The sequence below is a fragment of the Stigmatopora argus genome, chromosome 1 (genome assembly GCF_051989625.1).
Source record: "Stigmatopora argus isolate UIUO_Sarg chromosome 1, RoL_Sarg_1.0, whole genome shotgun sequence".
NCBI lineage: Eukaryota > Metazoa > Chordata > Actinopteri > Syngnathiformes > Syngnathidae > Stigmatopora > Stigmatopora argus.
The window spans coordinates 15,059,845-15,084,986 of NC_135387.1; the positions used below are offsets into that span (position 1 = coordinate 15,059,845).

General features: G+C 40.3%; 3 protein-coding genes across 5 annotated transcripts; 2 read left to right on the forward strand and 1 right to left on the reverse strand.

Annotated features, from left to right (window-relative positions):
* Window positions 1-43: 43 nt before the first annotated feature.
* Window positions 44-8,582, reverse strand: LOC144074767 (SRSF protein kinase 3-like). Of its 3 annotated transcripts, none has more exons than XM_077601359.1 (17): window positions 8,029-8,579; window positions 7,529-7,628; window positions 5,553-6,670; window positions 5,335-5,443; window positions 5,164-5,251; window positions 4,535-4,622; window positions 4,337-4,443; window positions 4,029-4,194; window positions 3,724-3,749; window positions 2,636-2,728; window positions 2,480-2,513; window positions 2,205-2,411; window positions 1,892-1,989; window positions 1,705-1,812; window positions 1,561-1,630; window positions 1,399-1,491; window positions 44-1,329 (listed from the first exon to the last, which is right to left on the reverse strand). In XM_077601359.1, the coding sequence occupies exons 1-17, from the start codon at window positions 8,036-8,038 to the stop codon at window positions 1,145-1,147; spliced, it is 2,700 nt and encodes an 899-aa protein (XP_077457485.1). In that variant the 5' UTR covers window positions 8,039-8,579; the 3' UTR covers window positions 44-1,144. The 3 variants fall into 3 exon arrangements, with proteins under 3 accessions (XP_077457485.1, XP_077457500.1, XP_077457494.1); XM_077601374.1 differs by having other exon boundaries at window positions 1,163-1,329; window positions 1,399-1,427; window positions 8,029-8,582; XM_077601368.1 differs by lacking the exon at window positions 44-1,329 and having other exon boundaries at window positions 1,333-1,427; window positions 8,029-8,582.
* xpc (xeroderma pigmentosum, complementation group C) lies at window positions 8,049-15,800 on the forward strand. Its single transcript, XM_077601348.1, has 14 exons — window positions 8,049-8,978; window positions 9,388-9,633; window positions 9,705-9,801; window positions 10,537-10,621; window positions 10,760-10,917; window positions 11,199-11,319; window positions 11,401-11,490; window positions 12,227-13,063; window positions 13,135-13,295; window positions 13,712-13,793; window positions 14,053-14,184; window positions 14,351-14,520; window positions 14,870-14,963; window positions 15,049-15,800. Exons 1-14 carry the CDS (start codon window positions 8,867-8,869, stop codon window positions 15,385-15,387), a joined length of 2,724 nt encoding a protein of 907 aa, XP_077457474.1. The 5' UTR covers window positions 8,049-8,866; the 3' UTR covers window positions 15,388-15,800.
* A 748-nt stretch (window positions 15,801-16,548) lies between these two features.
* Window positions 16,549-24,780, forward strand: arih2 (ariadne homolog 2 (Drosophila)). Its single transcript, XM_077601386.1, has 15 exons — window positions 16,549-16,687; window positions 17,618-18,132; window positions 18,215-18,282; window positions 18,525-18,597; window positions 19,354-19,495; window positions 19,604-19,725; window positions 20,116-20,225; window positions 20,513-20,630; window positions 20,708-20,758; window positions 20,931-20,952; window positions 21,515-21,666; window positions 21,918-22,061; window positions 22,197-22,262; window positions 22,639-22,764; window positions 23,305-24,780. Exons 2-15 carry the CDS (start codon window positions 17,872-17,874, stop codon window positions 23,374-23,376), a joined length of 1,527 nt encoding a protein of 508 aa, XP_077457512.1. The 5' UTR covers window positions 16,549-16,687; window positions 17,618-17,871; the 3' UTR covers window positions 23,377-24,780.
* Window positions 24,781-25,142: the final 362 nt, after the last annotated feature.

Consider the following 25,142-nt stretch of genomic DNA (forward strand, 5'->3'; position numbering starts at 1 on the left):
CAATTGTATATTTGGTTAAGGTCAAATATTTTAAACACGGAGGTCAACAAAAGAATAAAAAAATACTCATCTAATTTTGCAAATCAGAATTGAACGTCTTTACAAAGGGGAGGAAATCCATTTTGTGGAAATGTTTCCAGGAGCTTTGCATTTATACCCCACCGTTTATGAGCTATGCATGTGATGAGATTATCCTAATGTCAAATGTCCTAATGTCTCCCCTTGTGGTTTAAAATGTATAAAAACATTAACTACAGTCTATTATCTTATGAATCTATTAATCATAAAAATACTCTGAAAATATACTGAGATGAGATGTAAAGAGTGTCAGAGGAGACAACTACAAATAACTTCTTGATTTAACATTGTAATTAATACATGGTGCTTTTTAACTGTGCCATTACTGCTTTTAATGTAAGGTGAGGTTAGCTACTTGCACACTTCCAATATCAACCCTGTACTGTATTTGCACAGGATACAAAAAGGTTCACCAGTTTTAACAACAACAAAAAATGTTTAAAAAAGGACATCAATATAAAGCAGATTAAGAAATGAAATTGAAAATATTTTTATAAGTGTTTTTAAGCTCCGCCTTTGTGTTCACCGTTTTGCATCAGGTGTCTGAGCCGACATGTCAAAGGTGCAATATTAAAGCACCTATTATTGTACAGAAGAAACATTTCACACAAATGGTGGTTAAGTAGAAAAAAAAAGTCACTGTGAGGTGGTCGAGGATCTGGGCGGATTCGAAGGCACTAGGAATTCACGACAGGAAGCTCATCTAAACAGCAAGTTGTTTGTTGGTGGTGACAAGAACACAGGCTCATATCAACACAATTCAGCAAAGTTCCAGAAAAGATTCAAAGAGTCTATTCGGATGTGTTCTCAACATGTATGGCCTGTAGCCCGTTGTGTCAAAGGACATTTCGCGAGACAATATGGCGCACACACAATTTTGAGGAAGCCAAGCTAGAAAGCAAGTATGAATTTGTTGCAGCTGCCGTGTTTGGAACGCACCCTGTGACTTGACAAATCTCAGTTCATCTGCAACATTGTCAACTGGTGGGTGGCTGCGATATCAAAGAGTCCAATCCACGGAAACATCGGTCGTCATGACACCCCACAACATACAGTACGTAGGTGCTCATGGCCGAAGCCAGGCGTGATGCAAACACTCGGCGGCGGTCGCCCTGCGTTCTGGCTCCAGCTCCAACATGCTGGATAGGAAGTCACTGAATTGAGCGGCCTGGTCTAGCGGCCACTCGTACTTTTCCAGGAGGACTTCGAACAAAGCCCATGGCTTCAGGCTAGAGATGTGGCGGAGCTCACCTGGCGTCCAAAAATAGGTCATAGACAAAAATTTTTACACATGCGCAAAGGATGAATGTGTGTACTCACCTCTTCTGTTGAAGTATTCTCTGGAATATCTGCCAGATAAGGCAAAAGGCAAAGGAATGGCACCCATAAGCTCAGTGATGTGAGCAATGTGATCTGAATACAGACCAACAGATGTTACTCTCTGAACTTAATGTGGATGAGGAGCTGTCGTGGCACATTTACCTTCATCTCTTGTGTAATCTTCGCCTGAATGAGGTTCAAATAAATAATCGCCGGTGGCCAACTCAAACGCCTGAAAAATTCAAAGCATAAGCGCAAACACACACCAACACAAACTTGCTTTTGTGTGTGCTTGTGTAAAGATACCATGCAGGCGGTGCTCCAGATGTCAGCCGGCGGTCCATACTCGGCTCCAATCAGAACCTCCAGAGCCCGGTATTGTCTTGTCTGAATGTCCTCGGTGAAATGCTTATGCTGGTGAGGGGAGGCAAAGCAGTGATTAGTCAAATATTAACGAAAATGAGAGAGGCATAAACAATATGAAGAACCTCACCACCCAGCAAGCATTTCCCAGATCTGCAATCTTCACTCGCAGCTTGTCAGCATTTTGAGGGTCAAGAGGACTGAGGACGAAGTCTGTCGCGCTAAACACTATGAGCGCACGGACATAAATGCAGACAGTAACACAGTTTGACAAGGACTGTCCATTTGCTTTTTTAACATTTCTAATATGGGGCAAAAACAATTGACCCTTAGCTAAGCTTTTGGCATCTTAGTTCAATTCAATAAAGTCAAGCATAAGCCTCATGCTCAACACTAAAAGGGAAGCGCTTGGTGAAAGATAAGAGATAAGAGTGCGTTCTCACAGTCTTGTCCACTGGAGTATCCTGACCGAGTGGAAAGTGTCGATTCAGACGTGGCTGAGATCACAGAGCTGGAGAACCCCGAGATGGCCGAGGCAGGGCTGGAAAATCGCCCGGTACCGTGGCCATTACAATTGTCCTCCAACCGGGAACAAGATGACATTGGGCTCCCTTGGTCAATAGTTGCATTGCCATTCACAACTGGAGGGGCTGTCCAAGCAAAAACCATGTAATTGTAACTCGAGAATCACACGTCTTATATGATGGCACGTACTCACAGTTAGTGTGTGTGATGTTTTCCTCATCCAATTTCTTTAAAAAAAAAGTGAGACATTTTCAATATCAATAAGGCAATTGATAGGATTAAGGTGATTAGGTGTTAGAGGTACATTAATAGTACTTGTAAAATACTATGTAATGATATGCTAATGTACCTGAATGTCCACTAGTCTCTCCTCTAGCAGTTTCTCTTGCCGCTTAGCTTTTCTCTTCAACTTTTTCTTCTTGTTTTTGGATATTTTACCAGCCTACACACATATGCACCCACGCAGAGACATAAACAAGGTGATAAAACAAATGGGCCTCATTCAGTAATGCATACAAATGTTCTTTGTGAACAAATAAAGGCAATACGTAAAACACTATCACGACACACGAGGGACTGAGAATTTTCTTCACACCACCGTGCGCATGTGTGTGAATCAGAATCCATTCTAAATGACGAGCTCATGCCACCACGCTGCAATCTGAATGTGCTCATATTTAAAATTGGAAGGAAGGGCTTCGAAACTTTAAGAACAATATTAATCTGTTTTTACTGTTTAAATTAGACAGTTTGCTCATCACAGAAACTCAATACATACATTGAAGTTAATAATTACTCCATTCTAATGTTAAGAAAAAAGAAGATGGCACTCAAACAATGTACTAGTTGTTAATGTCCTTACCAAGGCATGACTACAGCACCCAATGCAAAAATAAAAGTCTTACAAAGAATATGAACGTAAACATGATTTAAGGGCATCTTAAATGTGTTTTTATAGTGCAGATTAATTCAAGAACAAAGGCATAAATGAATTACTGATTTGTCATTCAAGAACTCAAAATTGTCCATACACACTGTTGGAGAATAAGGCCCGATATCGTAAACCGGGGGCTTAGCTGTGCTGTTGAACGCAATCACTATGTAACGATCAATAAATATATGTTAGTTAAACTGACAGTGAGGTGAAAGAGTAGCAGTGTCCCTGAAGTGAACTAACTCCATGAGCAAAGGAGGGCTAAGTAAAGGAGCGACAGCAAATTGGTAAAAAGCAGAGGTGGATGCCAGCTGCTTCTGACCAAGTAGCTTGGTGTAGATCTGCTTGTGAGTAAGGGGGTTGCATGGTGGTGGTGATGATGATGACATGCAACAATCAGACTGCTCAGTTGCATTTGGTCCAATCAGTCAAACGTAAAATATAAAGGACAGGGCAGATCAACCAATCACTATACAGAGTGGGCGGGACAGCTGGACACTTACCTGGATGTCCCGGGGAGCTGTGCTGACTGGAGAGATACACCGAGATAAAGAAAGAATGAAAAACAGAGACAGAGAAAAAGGCAGTAGAACATGAGAAAAGGAATAGGGAATCACAGAAAAGAGCAGGAGCTGGAGGTTAAAAAACTGCAACAAGACAACAAGTCAGGCACCAAAGACCATGGCCAAAGACCGGAGAGCATGTCCAAACTGAATGTGAGGACACTTAGATGTAAGTGAGAGACGCATCGATAGAATGGTGATCGATTACATCGGTAGATTCTAATGAATCTGAAACTGCCAATCACCTGATGACCCAGATGGGGGTGGGGCTCCTGCTCTCTGCCAGATGGTGGCCTCGGCAGCCAGCCTCCTGATATAGACCTCATCCACGTCTAGCAAGATGTTCTCTGGTTTTATGTCTGTATGGATGATCTTACACTTTGTGTGTAGGTAGTCCAGACCCTGTAAAACCTGCCAAAACAGACACAATATCCAGTCTGTGACATGCACTTACAGTTTAAAACCCCGCAGTATGAAACTGGTTTTCTGGAATTCTCTTCTCTATCTACATCTGCAGCGGTAAACGGATATTTTTGTCTTCCGTGTGCTTTACCTGTCTGATGATGCTTTTGACGCATACCAGAGGAAGACCCATGTAGTTTGATCTGATTATCCATTTTAACAGCTGATGACCAAGAACCTCCAGGACCATACACACATCTAACAATGGTTGAGGAAAAGAAAGGCTTGGCAGGTAGACATGGTCAGACAAACAGAGACAGTCAGATAAAGTACACAGAATGAAGGATACGCACTCCGTTGACCCCAGAAATCTTGAAGTCATCAATCAGTTGGACAATCATCTCTCTGTTGGGATCAGAGGGGTCACTGTCTCTCACCTGGACACAGAGGAATACTGTGAGGGCCTTATCTTTTTTTGTCATGATCAGAGAAAATGAATTATTAGTTATAGACTGACACCAATAACAAATGAAGGCCTAGATTTTGTAGTAAGAGCTAATAGCCAGGGGATGGATCAGAAATGTGAAGATGCTTTGTTTGTATATTATTAGTTTTGGATGAGTTATGACTTGCTGTCATGTAATGTGAATCAAAGCCGATATCTGGGAGAAACGGTGATCGGTTTAAAGAATCAGGGGTGGCCAAACTATTCCACAAAGGGCCAGTTTGCGTGGGTTTTAGTTCCAACTCATCAAGAGGACATTTTTTTTCACCAATGTGATATCTTAGAAGTGCAATTTGTGGATTACAGTCAGGTGCTTTGGGGTTTCATAGAAACCTCATTGGCTAGACTGTCTGTGCTGGATTGGTTGGAACAAAGACCAAGACCCACTGTGGCCCTTGAGGACCAGTTTGACCACCCCTGGGTTAGATGCAAGACTAGGTGCAGGATGGGATGGTCCAAGGCTTGACACTCACGCATCTAAGCAGTTTGATCTCATCCACTGCCGTCTCGGTGTAATGGGGGGCACTCTTCACCACCTTCAAAGCCACAAAGCGCTTCTTCCTAAAACAATGGGTAGACAGGCGGTCAGAAAACTAGGAAGCGGGTGGAGCAATGAAAACTAGGGAAACTGTTCAAAGTCGTACTGCAGGTCCCAGCAGAGCCAGACGGTTGAGAAATGTCCCCAGCCAAGTTTGCGAACCACATGGTATCTCCCATTAAAGAGGTCTCCAATAGCGACTGGATAGTAACCACCTGGAAAACAATGACAAGAAATGTAAATAGTGTATCCGTCTGATGAGGTCAAATTTCCTACATATGTTTATTTAAAATGATTATGTATTATTATTATTAAGACTGTCACCTTGACAGTAATCTGATGGGTCTTCCTGCTCTTCATCATCAGAGCCTAGAAGCTGTGCAGGGGGAAGAGTTGACTCCGTAGATTGTGGGCTCTCTTCGGCCGGCGGTGGCATGGGAGTGCACATTGGCACTGATGATGTCACAGATGTTGAAGGTGTTGGGTTTGAGTTTGAATGGAAGGAGGCGGAGGAGCAAAGAGGGGAGTATAGGTTAGAGGAGGAGAAACTGGGGGTGAAGGCTCCAGAGGGAAGCATTAATGGGTCTGGGTGGGAAGGGCTTATTGGAGGTGTAGTAGAGGCTATAGTTGGGGGCAAGATGGTGGTTTTTGTTGTTGCTACAGAAGTTTTAGAATTTTCAAATGTTAAATGACTCCAAGTGGACAAATCATACTGCAATTCTATACCGACACTTAATGGTGATTGGCTAGTGCAATGGGCGGGGCTCTGAGAAGAGAAAGGAAGTGACTGGGTGTGGTTGGTAATCTGAGGTGAAACAGGAAAAGCCTGGCACACTGATAGGCAGGGAAGTGAATGGTTTTGGGAAGGACTCTGAAATGGGACAGGGAGAAAATGCCTGCTCTGAGGTGAAACAGGAAGGGGTTGGCCATTGGGAGGACCGTAATCAAGGACAGGAGGCGGTTGGCTGTAGGCAGCATCATGAGCTTGGACAGGAAGTGATTGGCTTTTGGTAGGACTCTCATCTAGGTCAGGAAATGACTGACTGTGGGAGGGGCTCTGAGATGGGACAGACAGTAAATGCCTCTCCTCAGGTGAAACAGGAAGCGATTTGGTGTGGACGGGAATCTGAGCTGGAACATTAAGTGGCTGGCTCTGGGTAGGGTCTTCGGGTGGTTGGCTTATGTGTGTCACCGTCACAGGGGTGAAAGAGAGGTCCTTGGCACTGTGAGGAACTTCTTCAGGACACTGAAGGGAAGTAAAAGGGGTATGAGGTAACTCTGTATTTTGGGGGTTCCCCTCAGGGGAATATGTATGCACAGAGTTGGGGGTCACTTCTTGGACATCACTACATGTACTTTGTTGAGGTGGGGCTGTTTTGGGAGTGGAGTCGGAGTGGTCTTCCTGTGTCTGTGGTACTGGTCTGTCACATAGCCCATCAGAGCTAGAAGAAACAAACCCTTAATGAAGAACAACCACTGCTGAAAGAATACATTTTTTTATGATTAATATCATTGACATGGCACCCCTACTTCCAGCAACTAGTAGAGTTATTGTTTTCATTGTTAATAGCATGAAAGGGGAAAAAACCAAATACAGCACTCTGTACCACTCTATGGCACTCTTCATTGAGTGCAATGGAAGAGTACCGACATGATGCGGCGATCATTGATGGGAAAGTCTCATTTCTCTTAAAAAAAAAGTTAAACACAAAATTGTTCAAGAATTCGAGGGCAAACTGCTACTGCAGCAGAATATGTTCATGAAAGCACCAATCAACATCAATACAGCAGAGAAAGCTATTTTTATTGGAACTGTACAAATCGGCTGAGCTTCAGCCTGTTTAACAGGGTGTGTGAAGTAGCGCACACTGAAGGTCTGAGCCATCATGTCCCGAACAATAATGGCAAAAATAATTAAGGAAGGATGCTTTGTAGATATAACAAGTGTCCCCAAAAATATCAGTATAATCACCAAAACGCCAGGGGAAAAAAACTCAGCTACGAGTTGTTACCAAATCATTGTGTGGCACTAAGTCAATGTACTGGAGAGTGAGTGTATGTCTTGTCTCTGTGTTCTGAAATCAACATGTGCTTCTATTATTGGCTGTAACTGACTGCCCTGACAACTAACCCTCTCTGAGTCAGCTGGACACCATCTCGGTTAGCACTCGACTGTTGGGAGGGGGTCTCAACAGCCAAGCTATGCTTAGCAGAGTTAACGGTGTGCAAGTCACGTTGGCAACGCGTGCAGAGAACACACAACCATTCATACACCTAGAGTCCACGTGCAATTCTCTCACCAGTTCTCCTCAGTGCGGACCCTTCTGTTCTTTTTGCCTCGGCGCCTGTGCTTTTTGGTGCCGGTTGCAGGACTTTCACTTGCCATTCCACCGGAGGCTGCTGGGAAAAAAAACACAAATGTGGTCAGAAAACAGCCATAGGGAACAATGCCTCCAACCAAATGCAGAAGAGGACTGACTTGTTTTGACAGGTGGGAAGAAGCAATCAAGTGAAGAAAAGTCTTTAAAAAGCAGCCCTAAACTACAAGTCAGCTGTATAAAATATATGAATAAATATATGCTCACACCTACATGAGACGAATATGAAATCTAAATCATATTTATTTTCACTGTATACAGGAATACAAACGGAAGTGACGTCACTGGGTATCGTCCTATTCCGTCGGAACTGTTGCAGCTGGTTAGCACTTAACATGTTGAGCTGCGCACGAGCACATTTAGACGCACGGGTGAAAGCACAAAAATGACACAACCTAGACATCTAACCCATTATACGTTACCTATTAGCATCGTGGTTCCCGAACCCAAGCGGGTTCTCCCTGGGCTGACCGCTGTCCTTTAGCCTTCGTTAACTATAGGCTTCAAAGTCCGTCCGATTTCAGGTGGTTCCCGTTCCTGACTTTACTGGGGTCAGAACCGGAACATTGTCTCAGCTGGCCCGTGCGGTGGCTTGTCTCACCAGCTGACGCCGTGCTGTCACTTTAGCCTGGCAGACGTGTGAGCCTCGGTAAATCGCGGCGCACCAGATCACAAAAGCGTTTTTCACCCACTGTCCGGTTAGTAGCACTTAAGTGGCGTGTCTGGTGCAGCACCTCTAAGGTTATTCTTGGTGTGTTACTCTTGATGCGGGTTTTCTTAGCCCATAACAGCAGCTGACAGCCTGACACCCGACACCCGGCTTGGTTAGCGCATGCGCAATGTAGATCGAACGGGACTATTTAAATGAATAAATTATAACTGATAATAGAATCACATTAAAAAATCGATTTAGGTGTGTCCATTTCACCTCAGTAAAGTTTTGACCTATATATACAAATCTGATGTAACTTAACACTGGTGTAATTCATAGTTTCGCCACTGGTAGAGCATGCAAAATCGTAAAAAAAAAAGAAGACGAAGAAGAAGTGGGTGAAGAGGGCGGTAACCGGAAGCGCCGCAATAACCCGCCTCCATCACGAATGTCTCATCTGGAGTGTTATCAAAGAGGCGTTGCAATGTTAGATAACTTCTTTTTCGTGACATTGAAAGCTTAAATATACGCGGGGAATTACGCCTACGTTCGTGTGTTATTAAAAACTAACAGTAAACGAAAAAAAGTCGGACAAACACTAAAGCAGTATGGCAAAGAGGAGTGGATGTAAGCAGGCAGATGTCGGTACAAAGAAACTGAAGCAGGTGATGAAGAAAAATGGTAGAAGGACAAAAAAGAACGCAAAGAGAAAAGTTGCAGGTAATCATTTATACAAACAACACTGCCCTTAATGAGAATTTCAGATTACGGATCACGTATGTAATCGTGCTGTTTTGTTTTAATGACTACTGGTACACATCAATAAAAAGTGCCCTGCATAGTCGTTAAAGTTCATTTATCATTACACTGAAAGTTGAACGTGATTTCCATTCAAATTATTCACAAAATTTTGGGTTTTATAAAGCTTGTCAGGACCCCATTCTCCTCATCACGGTGTATAGCACCTCTACACACTGATCCAATTCCAACTCGTATGTTATCATAATACTGTTGGTATGCTTTGTATGTTCTTTGCCATTTTTACTCTGTTATCTCTCTTAAATAAGATGTCAGCCTCTGTCCCTGTTCCTCAGTTTAACAGTATGTAATTATACCACTATTATGCCAGGTGATGAAAATCCAGAAGAAGAGACGGTCAAAAGGAGAGTCATTCAAAAGCCACGTGCCACATCTGAAAATGTCAAGAGGTCTGCTGGCATCATCATCAGCAAACACGTTAGGTCACCGGTGAAGATGGGCGAAACATGGGGCAATCACAATAATGATAAAATGATGAGCTCTGTAGCCCCAGTGATAGACAACACAATGGAAGAAGAGAGTGAAGAAGAGGAAGATGATTGGGAGGAAGTGGAAGGTGATTAAAAGCCAAAAAGTTGGGTCATCTTGACCTTGATTTTCAATTAATGCATTTTTCTGTATTCTGAGAACTGGCTGAGCCTCTGAGTCCAGCAAAAACCCCAGAACTAGTCCTGCCCTCTCAGCCTGTAGAGATAGAAATTGAAACCCCTGAAGTGAGGAAAAAGTAAGTACTACCATCATTTCTGCAATGTAGAATGCAAATACACTGCACCTGACCATAAGCCGCTAGCCACGTGTGTCCATGCATGTCTTAATTTAGGATACAGTAATCCCTCGAATATCGCGGTTAATGTAGACCAGAGATGGCCGCAATAATCAAAAAATCGTGAAGTAGGGCCACCCCTATTATAACCTTTTTTTTCTTCAGTGCTGGGTCCTAGTAGCAAGAGTGGCTTCCGCTTACAAGTTTCAGCATGGACTTTTTAAAAAAAAAATTTTTTTTTTAAAAATTATTAAAAATGTATTAGCGTAAAAAAATGGCAAAGTAGTGAATTTGCGATAATCGAGGGATTACTGTACTTATAAAGAGATTTGACAGATTAAAATTAACCCGAAACCATGAAAACGAACCAAAACAGCCAGATTTTAATTAAAATCATCCTCTTCACAATGGTCACTGGGCTGCTGGACATTTGCTTGCATCTTGGCTGAGAGTCTGTAAGTTTGCTCTGGCACAAAAGAATTTGGACGTATCTCATTTGCTTATTCATTCCAAAATGTCAGCGCTTGGAAGTGTCATTTGTCAGAAATTTCTGATTTGCATATTTATATTCTTTGAGTGACCATCTTTACTATGAAAATAATACTTAATAAAATATAAAGTACTATTTCGTAATGTTGGTTTTAAATGTTGTTATATTATTATATCTGTGACTAATCATCATTTGTCATTCCCCAGGCAGAAGAAGGCAGCAGAGTTTGAGATGTACTTGAAACGAATGATGAACCGCTACAAGAAGGACTTGCTAGTAGACACTCATAAGGTGACTCTACACTCACACTCTCACACACACAAACACACACACACTCACCCACACACACTTGTTGTAAGCATCTTCTCAGCTGTCCTCTGTACATTATTTTTTTGGGGTGGTTTAAAGTTTCTTCTTATGCTGTCTTAGGTGCACCTAATGTGTCTGTTAGCCAGTGGAATGTTCCATAACCGCCTGTGCAGTGAACCTAACTTGATGGCCGTTGCTTTATCGATGCTCCCAGCTCACTTTCTTGCAGTTGTCCAAGAACGCAAAGACTGGAACTATGTCTCTGGGCTGCTTAAGTGGTGTGTATACATTAATCATGCAGTGTGTAGTTACAGCACATTTTAGATAAGTGTTTCCTAACAAGGGTACCAATGTACTCTGTTTCCCAGCCAAGATACACAAATTGCAAAAAAAAATCACAACGTAGGTAATCCTGATCCCATCTCAATTCCTCACAAACAAACAAAAAAAGCTAATAATTGCTTTGAGTCCAAATATTTATAACTTCACTTGCCTTTAATTTGTAAGAAACAAAAACTGGTATATTTTACAGTCCTGTCATTTCCATTGCACCTTCTAGGTTTCAAGCAACTTTTACCCTTAACCCAAGTCTTCCCTATGAGGAGCGGCCAGACCCGCGCTCTCTGCTCGCAAGACGTTTCGCCAGCGTCTCTGCAAAGAACCATCAAGAGATGACCCATGTAATCCACCCTCACAAGTGCAATGGATTAATTGTTCCAAAGGAATATTGATTGCATGTTACTCTTGTCTGGTTTATGTAGCTCTTCTTGTTGATCCTGAGGTCTCTGCAGCTATTTTGCCGCTTGGTTCTTTCTCTGCAACCCATTCCGCTCAAACCTCCTCCAGCTAAGGTAACATTACAATTATAACAGAGTGATACTTGGAAAGCATATAATGAGCAGCACTCACTGAAGCGGAAAAACAAATGTTTTATTTGCTCTTTATGTTTGCATTTGCTCTACCTTTTCTCCAATATTTTGATCACTGTTGTGACCACACTTTACAATGGTACTAACACTTAATACAGTAACACCTTGAGATACGAGTTTAATGCGTTCCGGGACCGAGCTCGTATGTCGATTTACTCGTATCTCAAATCAACTTTTCCCATAGAAATGAACTAATTAATTCCCACCCTCTGAAAAAAACACAAAAACAGAATATTACAATGGAAAAAATATCTTTTTATTGGTTCTAATTCACAACCTACTCACAAAGTAACAAATATCTCGTGATTTAATTTTTTTTAATTATCGAACCTGCCACGACTCGCTTTGAAGGGTTTTGCTGGTGTCTTTTTCAGATGCTTGCTTTGGTTTCAAGTGCATGTAGATTCCGCTGGCTTTTTCACAGATTCATGACTCGGTCACGCTATCTCCAGTATAAAATGCAACCTGTACGCCCAGTGCTCATAGATATCTTTAGGCGAGGGAGACGCGGTGTGAAAGACGCAAACTCGCCCACCTGGCTGCCTCGTATGCTCATATCTCAAGGCAATTATTTGCTCAAAATTGTTGTCATATCTCAAATTTCTCGTATGTTGGGCATTACTGTTTATATACTTTTAAAACTTTGTCTTGTCACCAGGGCAAAGCAACCACACCTTCCTCCGTTTTGCCAGAAAAGACACATCAAGGCCAAGGATCACCCAAGAGCAACTCACCACGACAGAAAGTCTCTCCAGGCACTAAGAGGCCAGCTCAAAGAGAAACGAATGTCAATGGCAGGGAACCAAAAAAAGTGAAGAGGAAACCGCTTAAAGAGGAGGCTGAAGAACGGGGTGATAAAATTGCATCGCCAGGAGGTCCAAGACCCAAGAATTCCAAACGACGCAGCATTGCCTCAAAAGTCAGCTACAAGGAAGAGGGCAACAGTGATCATGAGGAAGAACTTAGTGATGATGACTTTCACATGTCTGGTGAGGATGACGGTGAAGATTCAGAGAGTGAGACTAAACCTGCAAAAAAAGCAAAGGTTAAGGAAAGAATCAAAAGAAAAGATAAAAATGATACCAAAATAACCAAGAAGAAAATGAACAGTTTAGCGAAAGAAGAGAATAATCATGAGGAGAAAGAAAAAGGATCGGTCAGCAGCAAATCAAACCGAGTGAACGCTAAGAAAAACAGCGGCGTTGGAGCCGACGAGTGGCTGGAGGTGTTTATCGACAAAACATCCACTTGGGTGTGTGTGGATGTGGTGCAAGGAGTGGGAATGCCTCACCTTTGCTCCCAGAATGCAACACGCCCTATCACGTATATAGTAGGCGTGGACGGAGATGGCTTTGTGAAGGACCTTGGCCGTAAGTATGACCCCACTTGGATGACTTCGACTAGAAAGAGGCGTGTGGAGGAGGAGTGGTGGGTGGAGACGTTGCAGCCTTTTCTAAGACCAGAAGATGAGCATGACGTTAAGGAAAATAAAGAGGTAAACTGTTATTATATAAGACATATGGTTTTAGGGAATCCTAAACTTGATCAATTTTGTTGCTAACTCAGATGCAGAAGAAGCTGCTAAACAAGCCCTTGCCAATCTCTGTTGGTGAATTTAAGAACCATCCACTGTATGCATTAAAGAGGCACCTGCTTAAGTATGAAGCCATATATCCTGACACAGCTGCGGTTCTTGGATACTGCCGAGGGGAGCCTGTGTACTCCAGGTTAGTCAAATTCTTCAGGTGTGTGTTGCATTGTAGACTGCTTAAAATATGACTAAGAATTAACTTAATAAATAACCATGTGTAAAATTGTTGCTCAAAAAATCGAAAATGCAAATACCATATATCTTAGAACTATGAGAATGGAAAAATGTTTAGTGGGTGCAGTCATTGTATGACAATTTTTCTTTTGTTAAACATGGTTCTTTATCCTGGGATGCACTTCATCCTAATTTAGTCTTTATTGCACCGTAATCCTTGTGAATAAACATTTCCAAAAAATTGACATTAATTGTAACATTTTTAATGTTGATCCTGATTTTTTTCGCCATTGTTATTTTTTTCAGCCAAGCCAGTTAAACAGTATCATATTCAGGTAAATCTTACCAAATATAATCATTTTATTTATTTTTTGCTAGAGACTGTGTGCACACTCTACACTCTAAAGACACGTGGCTGAAAGAGGCACAGACTGTCAGAATTGGAGAGCTACCATACAAAGTAAGAGGTTTTTCTGAATATATTTTAATATGTACAAATATTTTTTAATTTTTTTAAATAAATAACAACAAATTCTTTTAATTTGTTCTTTTTTTAACAAATGTAATGACACCACGCAACGTAAGAATTACCGGTATGCCACATTAGACATACATTAATTAAAATCTCTGATAATAAGCCTTTAATGTTTTTGGAATGAACACGATATTGAAGTAATTGAATGAATAAATACCATAATGACATTCTCTTTTAACGTCAGATGGTGAAGGGCTTCTCTAATCGTTCCCGCAAAGCTCGCATGATGACTGAGCCGAAGGATGAAAATGACCTGGCTCTGTTTGGAGAATGGCAGACGGAGATGTATCAACCACCTATAGCTGTTGACGGAAAGGTAACCATCTTTTACTGAAATGGGAAAGTTACCCATTTGAAATATTGAGATGCCAAAAGATGTAAAGTATATATAATAAATGAATTTCAATAAAGAAATTAACTCCGATAGAATTATTTGTGTAATTTTCTCCTTTTGTCATTAACCTTTCATTTGGTGACTCCAGGTTCCCCGCAATGATTATGGGAACGTCTACTTGTTTAAGGCCTGTATGCTACCGGTGGGCTGTGTCCATCTTAGGCTGCCCAACCTGCACCGAGTGGCCAAGAAACTAAATATGGATGCTGCCCCTGCCGTTACAGGCTTTGATTTCCATGGAGGATATTCACATGCAGTGTAAGATAAACTATTTTAAAATTATGCAATGTAGTTGTACAACACTCACACACACTGGAATGCGGAACAAAGTACCCTGGGGAAACGCATGTCACGATGGGTGGAAAATGCTACTGTCACAAAGAAAGGCTGGTTTATGAAGAGATATTGGTCTTACTTAGCTTACCTCATGAGTAACTGTGATCCAATGAAAACAAGATTTTTTTCTTCATGGTTGGCAATGACATGGATGTATTTTGTGTATACTCCTGCTGTCAGACACACAAAAACAAGATAGTTCCTTTTGGCCTCAGTGATTCATAGAAGGTGTATTGTACATTTATTAACTTGGTTCTAACGTGTTCTCCAGCACTGATGGCTACATTGTGTGTGAGGAGCACGAGGAGATCCTCCGAGCTGCCTGGGAGGAAGAACAAGAGCTTCAAAAACAAAGGGACAAAGAGGTGTGTAGGTGTCTCCTTGTGGGAGTGTCATTGAATTTTATTATTTATTATTTGGATGAATGGTGTTGTGGCTTTCATTTTTCAGAAAAGAGAAAAAAGGGCAATCTCCAATTGGACACTGCTTGTGAAGGGCCTTCTGATCAGAGAACGTCTTCAACGGCGTTATGGCAAGAAGGCGCAGGGTGACGGGGGTTCAAGTGCCCATAATGGTGGAAGAGACAAATGTGATGGATTATCATCGGATGAGGGGGGGATGAGCGGAGAGGAAAGTTCCGTAGCTAAAACAGCGTCAGAGACATTGGCGATGTCCTGGCCCCAAAACAGACAAGCAGAGGAGGACAAAGTAGGCAGTTTTGGGGGGCAGAGGACAAAGCGGGAGAGAAGAGCCAAAGAGAAACATTTGTTCCCCTTTGAGAAAGTGTGATGAGGCAGGAGCTTTGATTTTGCGTGTCACTTTCCATTGCTCACTCCAACTTTCACTCCAAGATGCAAATACTGCATATGCATACATTTTGAGATGCAAGATTTTATTGGTTGCTAAATAAAAACAAACACATTTTATATGTAAAGATTTGCCTGCATACAGAATGAAAGATGTCATTGTTTAACATACCCACAGAAGTTTGATTTATATATTAGTTGGCTCTATTGGCTTGTGTTTATAGATTTGCCCAATATAAAGGAGCTATAAATGTTCTTCCACAAGCTTTTTTTCACACTTGTGTTCATTGTGAAATGTTAATGTCAAAAAATGATGATACATTTACATTTTTGGAAGAAAATATTTTTGATATATTGTGAAAAAAATAGAATTCGATTAAAAGGAATAATGTTGAATGTCTTGCTCTCTCTCTCTATTATATATTCTTTTACATCTGCAGAAAAACATCTTTCAAGCCACTGAATAAAAATCATCTTGGAATCAATGATTTTTCACCGCAGTTACCTCTGCGGACTAAACATGATGTTTTCTGATTTTAAAATAAATCCAATGTAGTTATGTCATGCATCTGTGAACATTTACATCACAAAAAATATTTTTTCCCTTCTCTAACAACTTGTGAATGATTTTGATCCGTTCAGTTTTTCCGGGGCTGTGTAAACGTTAGCGCACCAAAAAATACCTTCTTTAATTTTGTGCTTTATGTCATCACAAAGGCGCATCACTACATTGCTGCTACCAATCCACTGATTCTCCTGTTAGAAATGGAAATTGCATGCATTTTGGTGAGTATTGTTCGATTGACAGTTTTGTCTTCTTCCCTCAATTTACTTTCTAATTTGCGTGCAAAGTTGAAAGTACCATAAATATAAATCAGTCCATAAATAATTAAATAAATAATAAATAAATAATTTGCAGGGTTCAGTGTGGACAATAAAATCAAACCAAGTCATTTGAATTATTTCATTAATTAGTTGCCATTGACAGCAATAGACGTCCGACACATTGTACTAGTTGGTGTGGCGGTGATCTTAAACTCCAACAGTTAGCAAAACAAAAATTTACAAATGTTTTAATTCATATATTTATCGTGAAGTTTAGGGAATGGTTGCGTTCAGGTTTCTCTCCAATTGGAAGTGGGAATTTCCGACTCCGTCTATCTACATGGAACGTATCATATCTTCCGCCTACAAGCACACACACGCAGCGGCTTTGTGGTCAGTTAACCCGCTAAAACACACGTATGAATGTCACCGTGGCCAGGACCGTCGTCCTCTGAGAGGTAAATCCATCTTGAGTTATTATACAATTAATGGAAATATCAGTCTTTAAAAGTATTCAAAGGCTCTCGAGTTCTTGACGGCCTTGTTTACATCTCAATCCACGGGTTTGGAGTAGGCAAGAGCATATCACACCGATATCAGATGCTAAAGGAAGCTAGCAATTGCGTTATCATTAATCTTGTAACCTCGCTAGAATTTGTCTCGTAATTTTTTTTGCCCGTAAAGATCATCAAAACGTCGTTTAACCAAATACTGCAAGTTCTGGGTTACTGTATGCCTCAAATGCAAATGTTTCGAGGCTAATCCAGTTAACTCCAATTGGCTAGTCGATATCTGGACTGGACCTCTGTACTTATTTTGATAAATTTTGTCCAAATCATGGAGGTAAATGAGGATATTGTGTGAATTCAAGTCATGACACGTTTGTTTCGCCTCTTTTGAACATTATGCACCCTCCCTCGTCCAATTATTATGAAACTGTGCTGAGTCGCCGCGATACATTAGCTTAGCAAGATGTGTGTCACCCAGTTTTAAGAGCCTATTTTTAGCCTGGACCAGGAACGTTTGCCTGGCTGGCACCAAGACCTTTGGCAGCTTTGTCTGGGCTCTAATCAACCTTGGTACATGTTAGACTTATAGATTCATACTTAAACTTTCCGAAATGCAAATTCACCTATTTAAAAAAATGTATTTAACTTTGAAATGTAATAGTGCACTTTGCCAGAGAAGCCCCAGAGTGAACAGTGTGATTCAATGTTACTGGTGGAGTTTCTATCTAGCTGTTTTGTATTCTTATTTAATTTTTAAATATTCTTGAACTTCACGTGATAAAGTTTGACATAAACAAGGAACTATCGATATGGCATCAAAGCAGAATTATTAATAATTATTGAATAATTAATCCCCTGTTTGATTCCCTCTGTCCCTAGTTTTTCTTTGGATCACCCGCAAACCAGCTATCCAAATGAGTGACGGGGAGTGTGACTTTTTTTGTTTCTTCCGCTGCTGCTGAGCTCGCCTTCCACGCAGCTCAGGCGCTCCAGACCCTGAGTCTCTGGACAGTGACGCTAACGGTGGAGTGAGAGGCAAAGCCTATCAAAGCCATTCTTCCCAATTGAAACAGCAGGGATCCGACAGGTAGGCATCCTGTCTACCTGTCCGGGTGGTCGAATCTGTCGACTGGATGTCTGTGGACATGAACAGCCAGGCGTCTGACAGCAATGAGGAAGACTTTGGGGTCAACTCTGAAGAGGAAGAGGATGACGGAGGGGAAGAAGAGGATCAGGGAGATATAGAAACGTATTACGAAGGAGTGGCCAGCGATGTAGAGCAACAGGGTGCGGACTCCTTTGACCCAGAAGAGTATCAATTCACTTGCTTGACATACAAGGAGAGTCAATGGGTTTTAAATGAAGAGGTGAACATTGTGGCTGCTGCACTGAAGGTGGATCTTTTCTACTCTGCATCTATTTAACTACTCATTCTTGTTGTTCCACTCACGCTTACTCTCGCCCTCTTTTTTTCAGGTTTCACCAGCTGTAGCGAAGCTGATACTTGTGCATTTTCACTGGCATGTTTCCCAAATTTTGGACAGGTATTATCCTGTTTTTTTTTTTTTTTTTTTTTATCATTATCAGCGGGAATCAATTTTTCCTTGAGATGAATAGTTTAACAAATAAACAGAAAAAATACCAGTGCCAAAAACATTCAAATAGACAAAACCGGCAATTTCTTTAGCACGACTTCTTAATATTCAAAAGTTGGAATCTTATTTATTATAGTATTTTTGTTTTTTCTTCAATCCCCATTTAACCATCTTTCTATTTTTGTGCGCAGGAATAAGTCCAATTCGTCTCTGGTGTTGTCAGATGCCCTGGTTCAGCCTAGCATTACCGGCAGAGCAGGCATTGTGAGTAACAAACACACCTCTTACCGGTGGAGGGCAGATATTGCTGCAGACCAGTTCAAGCACATAATTATTTATGTATCACCCGGGGGCGCTGCCAGCCATTTATGTGCCCTCAAATGAAAAATCAGATGACACTCCTTTCCTCGTTATTACCTCAAATTCTCTCACACACAAAAATGTAATAATTGTTTTTTTATGTGTTTAATCAATATTCACTCCCATGCAAAAAACAACCACTATAGTAGTATTGGTTTAAATGAAGTGTTAAGGATCAGTGCATATAACATCGGGCAAAATTCACACCGACAGGCATCAATTATCTTAGCATGTACTACATCAACTCTTTTTTTTTAACTCTGTGTACTGGAGATTTTTTAAAAAAAAAGTCTGCTAATTGTTTTATTTTCAGTATTTTATTTGTCATATACGTAACAAAAAACATGACTTAGCTGCAAATTTTTAATGACATATAATACCCTACTCACAGCAGATGATGTTTATATAGGCAGCGACAACCCTGAATCTACCTATTACTTTCTGGAAGGCACAGTAGTTGTAATCTTATTTCCCGCATCAAATGCACTGTAACCTTTTTTATGTTGGTTCTTTTTGTTGTTTTGTTTTGTTATGAAGGCAAATGGAAATCCCCTGCTAATTGAGCAGTGCAGTGTGTTTCAACTATTCATTAATTATGTTTGTAAATAAACCTGATTGTAACAGCTGTATTTAAACTTACGTTGTGTCTGTTTCTTTTAGGCTCCTCAGTCATTACAATGTGGTGTGTGTCTCCAAGTCGTACGGAGAGACTCCCTGCTGGCTCTGCCCTGCCAGCATTCATTCTGCAAAGCATGCTGGGAGCAGCATTGCACTGTATTGGTCAAAGATGGTATAGGAGTAGGTAAGTCAGGATGATATTTGTGTGTGTCTAGTTATTAGTAAGATGTGAGCAGACAATTTAAGGGCGAATTGTGCTTTTTCAAGGAATCAGATTTATTTTTTCTCCCAGGCATCTCATGCATGGCACAAGATTGCTCCCTACAAATGCCAGAGGATTTTGTCCTGCCTCTACTGCCAGGAGAGGAGTTGAAGGACAAGTACAGACGCTACCTCTTCAGAGACTACGTAGAGGTTTGTGTTTGCTTGCCTGTCTTTCCTTAATACAAAGGCCACCCGTTGCCTGTTTTTTTGTGGTAACAAGTGTTTTTTTTTTTTGCTATCCCTAAGGCTCAGTTCATTGTTTGAAAGAATTTACAATTTCTTTGCTGCCATTGAGTGAAATTTCCCAAATACGGGATGAATAAAGTTATCTAATCTAATCGACAGGACTAGAAATCTGTTTTGGACGGGGTGGCAATTATAAGATTCCAGTGAAAATGGATTTGGAAGTTATTGAATTACTGTAGTAACACTTTATTTTTTTGCTTGCTCCCTGATCAATGTGTAAACTATATATGCTATGTAGCATTGTATTAAAACATCCCACTTAGTTTGACCTAATCTTTATTTCTTCAACTGCAGAGTCACTTCCAATTGCAATTATGTCCGGGAGCAGACTGCCCCATCGTTATTAAAGTGCAGGAGCCACGGGCGCGTAGGGTGCAGTGTAGCCGCTGCACTGAGGTCTTCTGGTAAGTTCACTACACAAACACACGTTGCAAATAGTCGAAAGAGAAAAAAAGACAACAAATTCTGAAAACAAGTGAATTTGAAATGAAATTTGAATTCCCAATTGTAAAATTACCTGCATCGATTGACATTTCATTGTGCCGTGTTTTGTCTAGTTTTATTTTTGTTTCCTAAATGGTCTTGAATTATTGATGGCCTCTCACAAGTGGTTCAGGCCTTGAATTCTTCACTACTTTATATGCCATTTAGTTATTTAGAAATGTCGATTTTCTTTCCTTTTCTCTCATAGTTTTAAATGCCGGCAGATGTACCACGCACCTACAGACTGTGCAACCATCCGTAAGTGGCTCACAAAATGTGCTGATGACTCAGAGACGGCCAACTATATCAGCGCACACACTAAAGATGTATGAGACGATTTCTATCTTGGTTTATTTCTCATGAAAATGGTTGAAATCTGAAACAACTATTTGTCACCTTTCAGTGTCCTAAGTGCAATATCTGCATTGAGAAGAATGGAGGATGCAATCACATGGTGAGTGACAGCCAAAAACCTCTAAAACTGGGCAATATTGAAAATATATCCTCCTTGTGGGAGTCTTCAGCGTTTGAATTTTATGTTCTGTTCAATATTTGATATAGTGTTTGATTCCTCTGGTGCAATTGTTGTTTGTTTACATTAACACATCTCATCTTGTTTGTTTCAGCAATGCTCCAAGTGTAGACATGGTAAGCCTTTTATTTCTCCTTTTTAATTCTGTCCAAATTATAATTACATTTTCACAAAACTATTTAAAAAACACGCAAATTTTTTTAATGGGTTTTGCTAATTTGGTGGTGAAGAAATGCTGTTCATTTTCCTTTATCCAAACACCTTTATGTCAAATGTATTTAGGTGGGCCCCACATGTTATGGGGAAAGTTTGTAATGGGATTATCGCTCTTATCAGTCGTACACAAAACAAGGTGTATGAATAGTAAAACATATCGTTGAGTGCTTTCACTACTTTGGTGAATTCAAAATGTCTAAAAATGTTTTTTTAATTGTTTATTTTTGCTCTTAAGTCAATTTTACTCTTTCAAATGTAAATTTGTTTTTTTTTTCACAGTTAGATGAAGCTTTACTTATGCCCTTGCAGTTAGCATAATTTTATTTTTATTTTTTTTTGTTTCTGAAATGTTTTTTAAAAGTTTGTTTGAAAGTGTTTCTAATAAAAACCCAACTACCTAATGAAGCCTTGTCTAGCCATTCAGTTGTGCTTTAATAGTCTTGTGAACATTCTTATTTTCAGACTTCTGCTGGATGTGTCTTGGTGACTGGAAGACTCATGGCAGTGAATATTACGAGTGCAGTCGATATAAAGAAAACCCTGATATCGTCAACCAGAGCCAGCAGGCTCAAGCCAGAGAAGCTCTCAAGAAATACCTCTTCTACTTTGAAAGGGTGAGCTTTTAGACTGTGGGGGAGGGCGTGACTGACTCGGTGTAATTTATGTACATTTGTAGGATTGAAAAATGAACCGACACCCACTGCAGTCCATTGTGGAATAGTTTGCCCACTACTGGGTTTATAGTGTGGAAAGTTGATATGTTGTTGGGCTGTTCACGAATATTTGGATACAGAGGAAAATTATAAAACCGTCTTGTGGGATCACTTGTTTTCTATACAAATTGTCTTTATGTTTCCGGCACAAGTGGGAGAACCATAACAAGTCCTTGCAGCTGGAGGCTCAGACGTACCAGAGGATTCAGGAAAAAATCCAGGAGAGAGTGATGAACAATTTGGGCACCTGGATTGACTGGCAGTACCTTCACAATGCTGCAAAGCTTCTAGCTAAGGTGTGTTTAGTCATTGTATTTGAAGATAAGTTGTATCATGCGAATTAAATCATACATTTTAATATTGCATGAATAAAATTAGGATATTATGAAATCAAAGTTGATTTTCTTGTATGTTGTCTTTTTTGCTTCTAGTGTCGCTACACACTGCAGTATACGTATCCCTACGCCTATTACATGTCCGGCCCACGCAAAAAACTGGTGAGGAAATGTTCTCTTGTTTCGTATTCCACCCACATTACTATATAAAAAATATTGTCATTTTTCATAAAGAAAAAACAACGACACAACAATATTCACGCTACGAGCTTGACTGTGGAATGGATTGTGATTGTGTAGGCCTCACACTATTTTCTAGTACAGCAACATTTTAAGAAATTCAGTAAAATTACACATAATTTCAAATTCAGTTTAAGAAAAGAGAATATGCATTTTGAGAACTAAGATCAAAGACTCAATAAACCGCAGTAACAAAAAAAATCCAATTACAGTGGCTGAAATATGTTTTGAGATGTGGCAAATGCAGAAGAGAGAAACAAATGCTTCTGTGTTGATTTTTTCTTCTTTTTTGCTGCAGTTTGAGTATCAGCAGGCTCAGCTTGAGGCAGAGATCGAGAACTTGTCATGGAAGGTGGAGCGAGTTGACAGCTACGAAAGGGCAGTGGTGGTCGGCGAGGTGGATCTCAGTGCCAGTGACAGGGGGGTAAGATTGAATGTTTCGTATCACAAAAAGTCATCGTATTTGAAGATAAGTTGTATCATGGGAATTAAATCATACATTTTAATATTACAGGATTAAAATTAGAATATTATGAAATCAAAGTTGATTTTGTTGCTTATTTTTACGTGACGTGCATCGGAAGTTGTTTGGTTTCATGGGCTAAAACTTTTGACAACAAAAGGTCTCAAAACTACTTTTTGCGTAACATTAACAATAGTAGTCAGAAATGTCTGGACTGTGTAATGGAATTAAGCCAGATAGCATGACGTTGTGAAGAGGGGCGCGGTTCTTAAGGAGACAAAAGTCCCTTCCTTCTGTTTAAGACAAGACGATGCATAGACAAGTTTACATTCACTTGTGTGAAATATATAGATTTCATAAATCAACTCAAAGTTAAAGTGTTTTAGATATGCCTTAAAATTATACCATATGCCCCAAAATTTGGCAATGTCTCTCTTTAAGGCAAGTTGTGTAAATCTTACCTCGCTAACATTCTGAACTTCCTTTTGTTTGTATGAATAGGAGCTGGAGAATCAGATGCACATTGCTGAGCAGAGGCGACGCACACTGCTGAAAGACTTCCACGACACCTGAAGCCGCATTTGGACTGCAGAGCACCAGCATCTCTTTCCCTCCTTTTCTCCTTCCTGTCCTTTCAGGGCTCCACCATTACTTCCAACAGTGATCATCCTTGGGGTGCAGTCACAGTGACACCCTTTCTCCTTATCAATCAACACCCACTTGCTTTCTCTTCCCATCTCTTCCTTATCCCACTCTTCAAATGCTGCAGCTTTATGAAATGGCACGATTGTATTGCCCTCCCTGATGTTTTTTTGACGGTATTTTGGCTTCAACATCATTACCCAAGTCATTACTAGAGTTCTCTTGATAGGAGCACATCATTAAGAGAAAATCTGTCCTAAAATTGTCTTGATACTGCTCAGAATCACACTAGTGACAGAGACCCACACACACAAAAATCACCCAAAATTGACACCTCTATTTCTGGTTTTCAGAGTTTGCTACTAATGCTAACTCCGAAAGACCACGTGGATATTTTGAGGCAGTGGTATTCGTCACATACCTATTAAATGTATTGTTGTTTTCAGTTAGTTTGCTAATTTAATTTCTACGTACGGTAGTCAAGGCAAGTACATCTTCCTTCCATGACTTAGAACTTATGAAGCATTTCTATGTGCATGATGTGTGATCACACAAAAAAGAAATCAAAGTTGAATGTGTGTAGTGTTGTTGTTTTTTTCGAGGTCACTATAAACCCACTTTGATTGGATTTTTCGTTTTGTTTTTTTGACTTAGCGCAACTACAAGTAAGACACTGCTGTTATGGTCACTGTTTTGATCTAAGTGAAACAATTTGGCTCTTGGGTAAAAGCCGCTATTTTTTCCCAATTGAAATCACCCCAGATGATAGAGGGTTTGCTCATGCCTCCAATGTAATTCTGCTATGAAAAATTCCTCAAAATCCGCTCACCCCTAAAAACTTTAAAGAAAGAGATCTTCACGTCATATTAAATGTACTCATCCTCATCTATTTTGCCCTAAATTTACTAGCCACTCACAGAGGACATGGAATGATACACTGAAAGGAATAACGTTCCCCAACCGGGTTTTCAGGTTTGATATAATTAATACATACACACATTGTTCTTTACTCCGACCACTGGAGCAACTCCATCCACAGACATACAAACACACAATCAAGCCATAAATTCCAAAACACAATCATTGTGCTCCTATCCCCTCATTCGGATGCTTTCCTTTCCTAGGCATTTACCACCAACATCTTGTTATTTTTGGACTCACTTTTCCCCTTTCTTGCTCATATTGTTCTCAATTGTTGATGTGGGAAAAATGGTTGTTCATAGATCATTTGGGGAAAAAAAGAATAAAGAAAAAGATACCAAAAAAGTGCTGTAATTTTCAAAGCTTGTACATTAATACAAAAAAATAGTAACTGGGAGTTTTGAAAAACTGAAATCTTGTCTTGTGTATTTATTGGAATGCTACGTGTCATGCACCGTTCAGCAAAAGATGGAACAATGTGTTAAAACCATGAGCCAACTTTGATAAGTTTTCACGCTGGTGCCTAATTATATAGAAGGCAATTATTTCAATAAAAGTGTAATGCCATATAACGGCTTGCCACCAATTCCCATCTGATGCTCCAGCACCCCACGGGACCCTTGTGCGGATAAGCGATTCCTTAAAATTAAAGCTGAAGCATTTTCAATTGCAGACTTGCTTTTTTTATTATTATATGAAGATCATTTAAATAAATTTTCAACTTCCAGCAAGAACAATATAAAATCTTTCCTGAATTTAGAAATGTGTATTTTTTC

Coding starts and splice junctions, on each gene's coding strand:
- LOC144074767 (XM_077601359.1), bottom strand. Junction 4,195..4,336: donor TCAAAAGCATCATCAGACAG/GTAAAGCACACG, acceptor CTGTTTTGGCAG/GTTTTACAGGGTCTGGACTA. Junction 1,990..2,204: donor ATACTCCAGTGGACAAGACT/GTGAGAACGCAC, acceptor GTGCGCTCATAG/TGTTTAGCGCGACAGACTTC.
- xpc (XM_077601348.1), top strand. CDS start 8,867: ATGGCAAAGAGGAGTGGATGTAAGCAGGCAGATGTCGGTACAAAGAAA. Junction 9,634..9,704: donor TGATTGGGAGGAAGTGGAAG/GTGATTAAAAGC, acceptor CTGTATTCTGAG/AACTGGCTGAGCCTCTGAGT. Junction 13,794..14,052: donor TTGGAGAGCTACCATACAAA/GTAAGAGGTTTT, acceptor TTTTAACGTCAG/ATGGTGAAGGGCTTCTCTAA.
- arih2 (XM_077601386.1), top strand. CDS start 17,872: ATGTCTGTGGACATGAACAGCCAGGCGTCTGACAGCAATGAGGAAGAC. Junction 21,667..21,917: donor ACCTCTTCTACTTTGAAAGG/GTGAGCTTTTAG, acceptor TTCCGGCACAAG/TGGGAGAACCATAACAAGTC. Junction 22,765..23,304: donor TCAGTGCCAGTGACAGGGGG/GTAAGATTGAAT, acceptor TTGTATGAATAG/GAGCTGGAGAATCAGATGCA.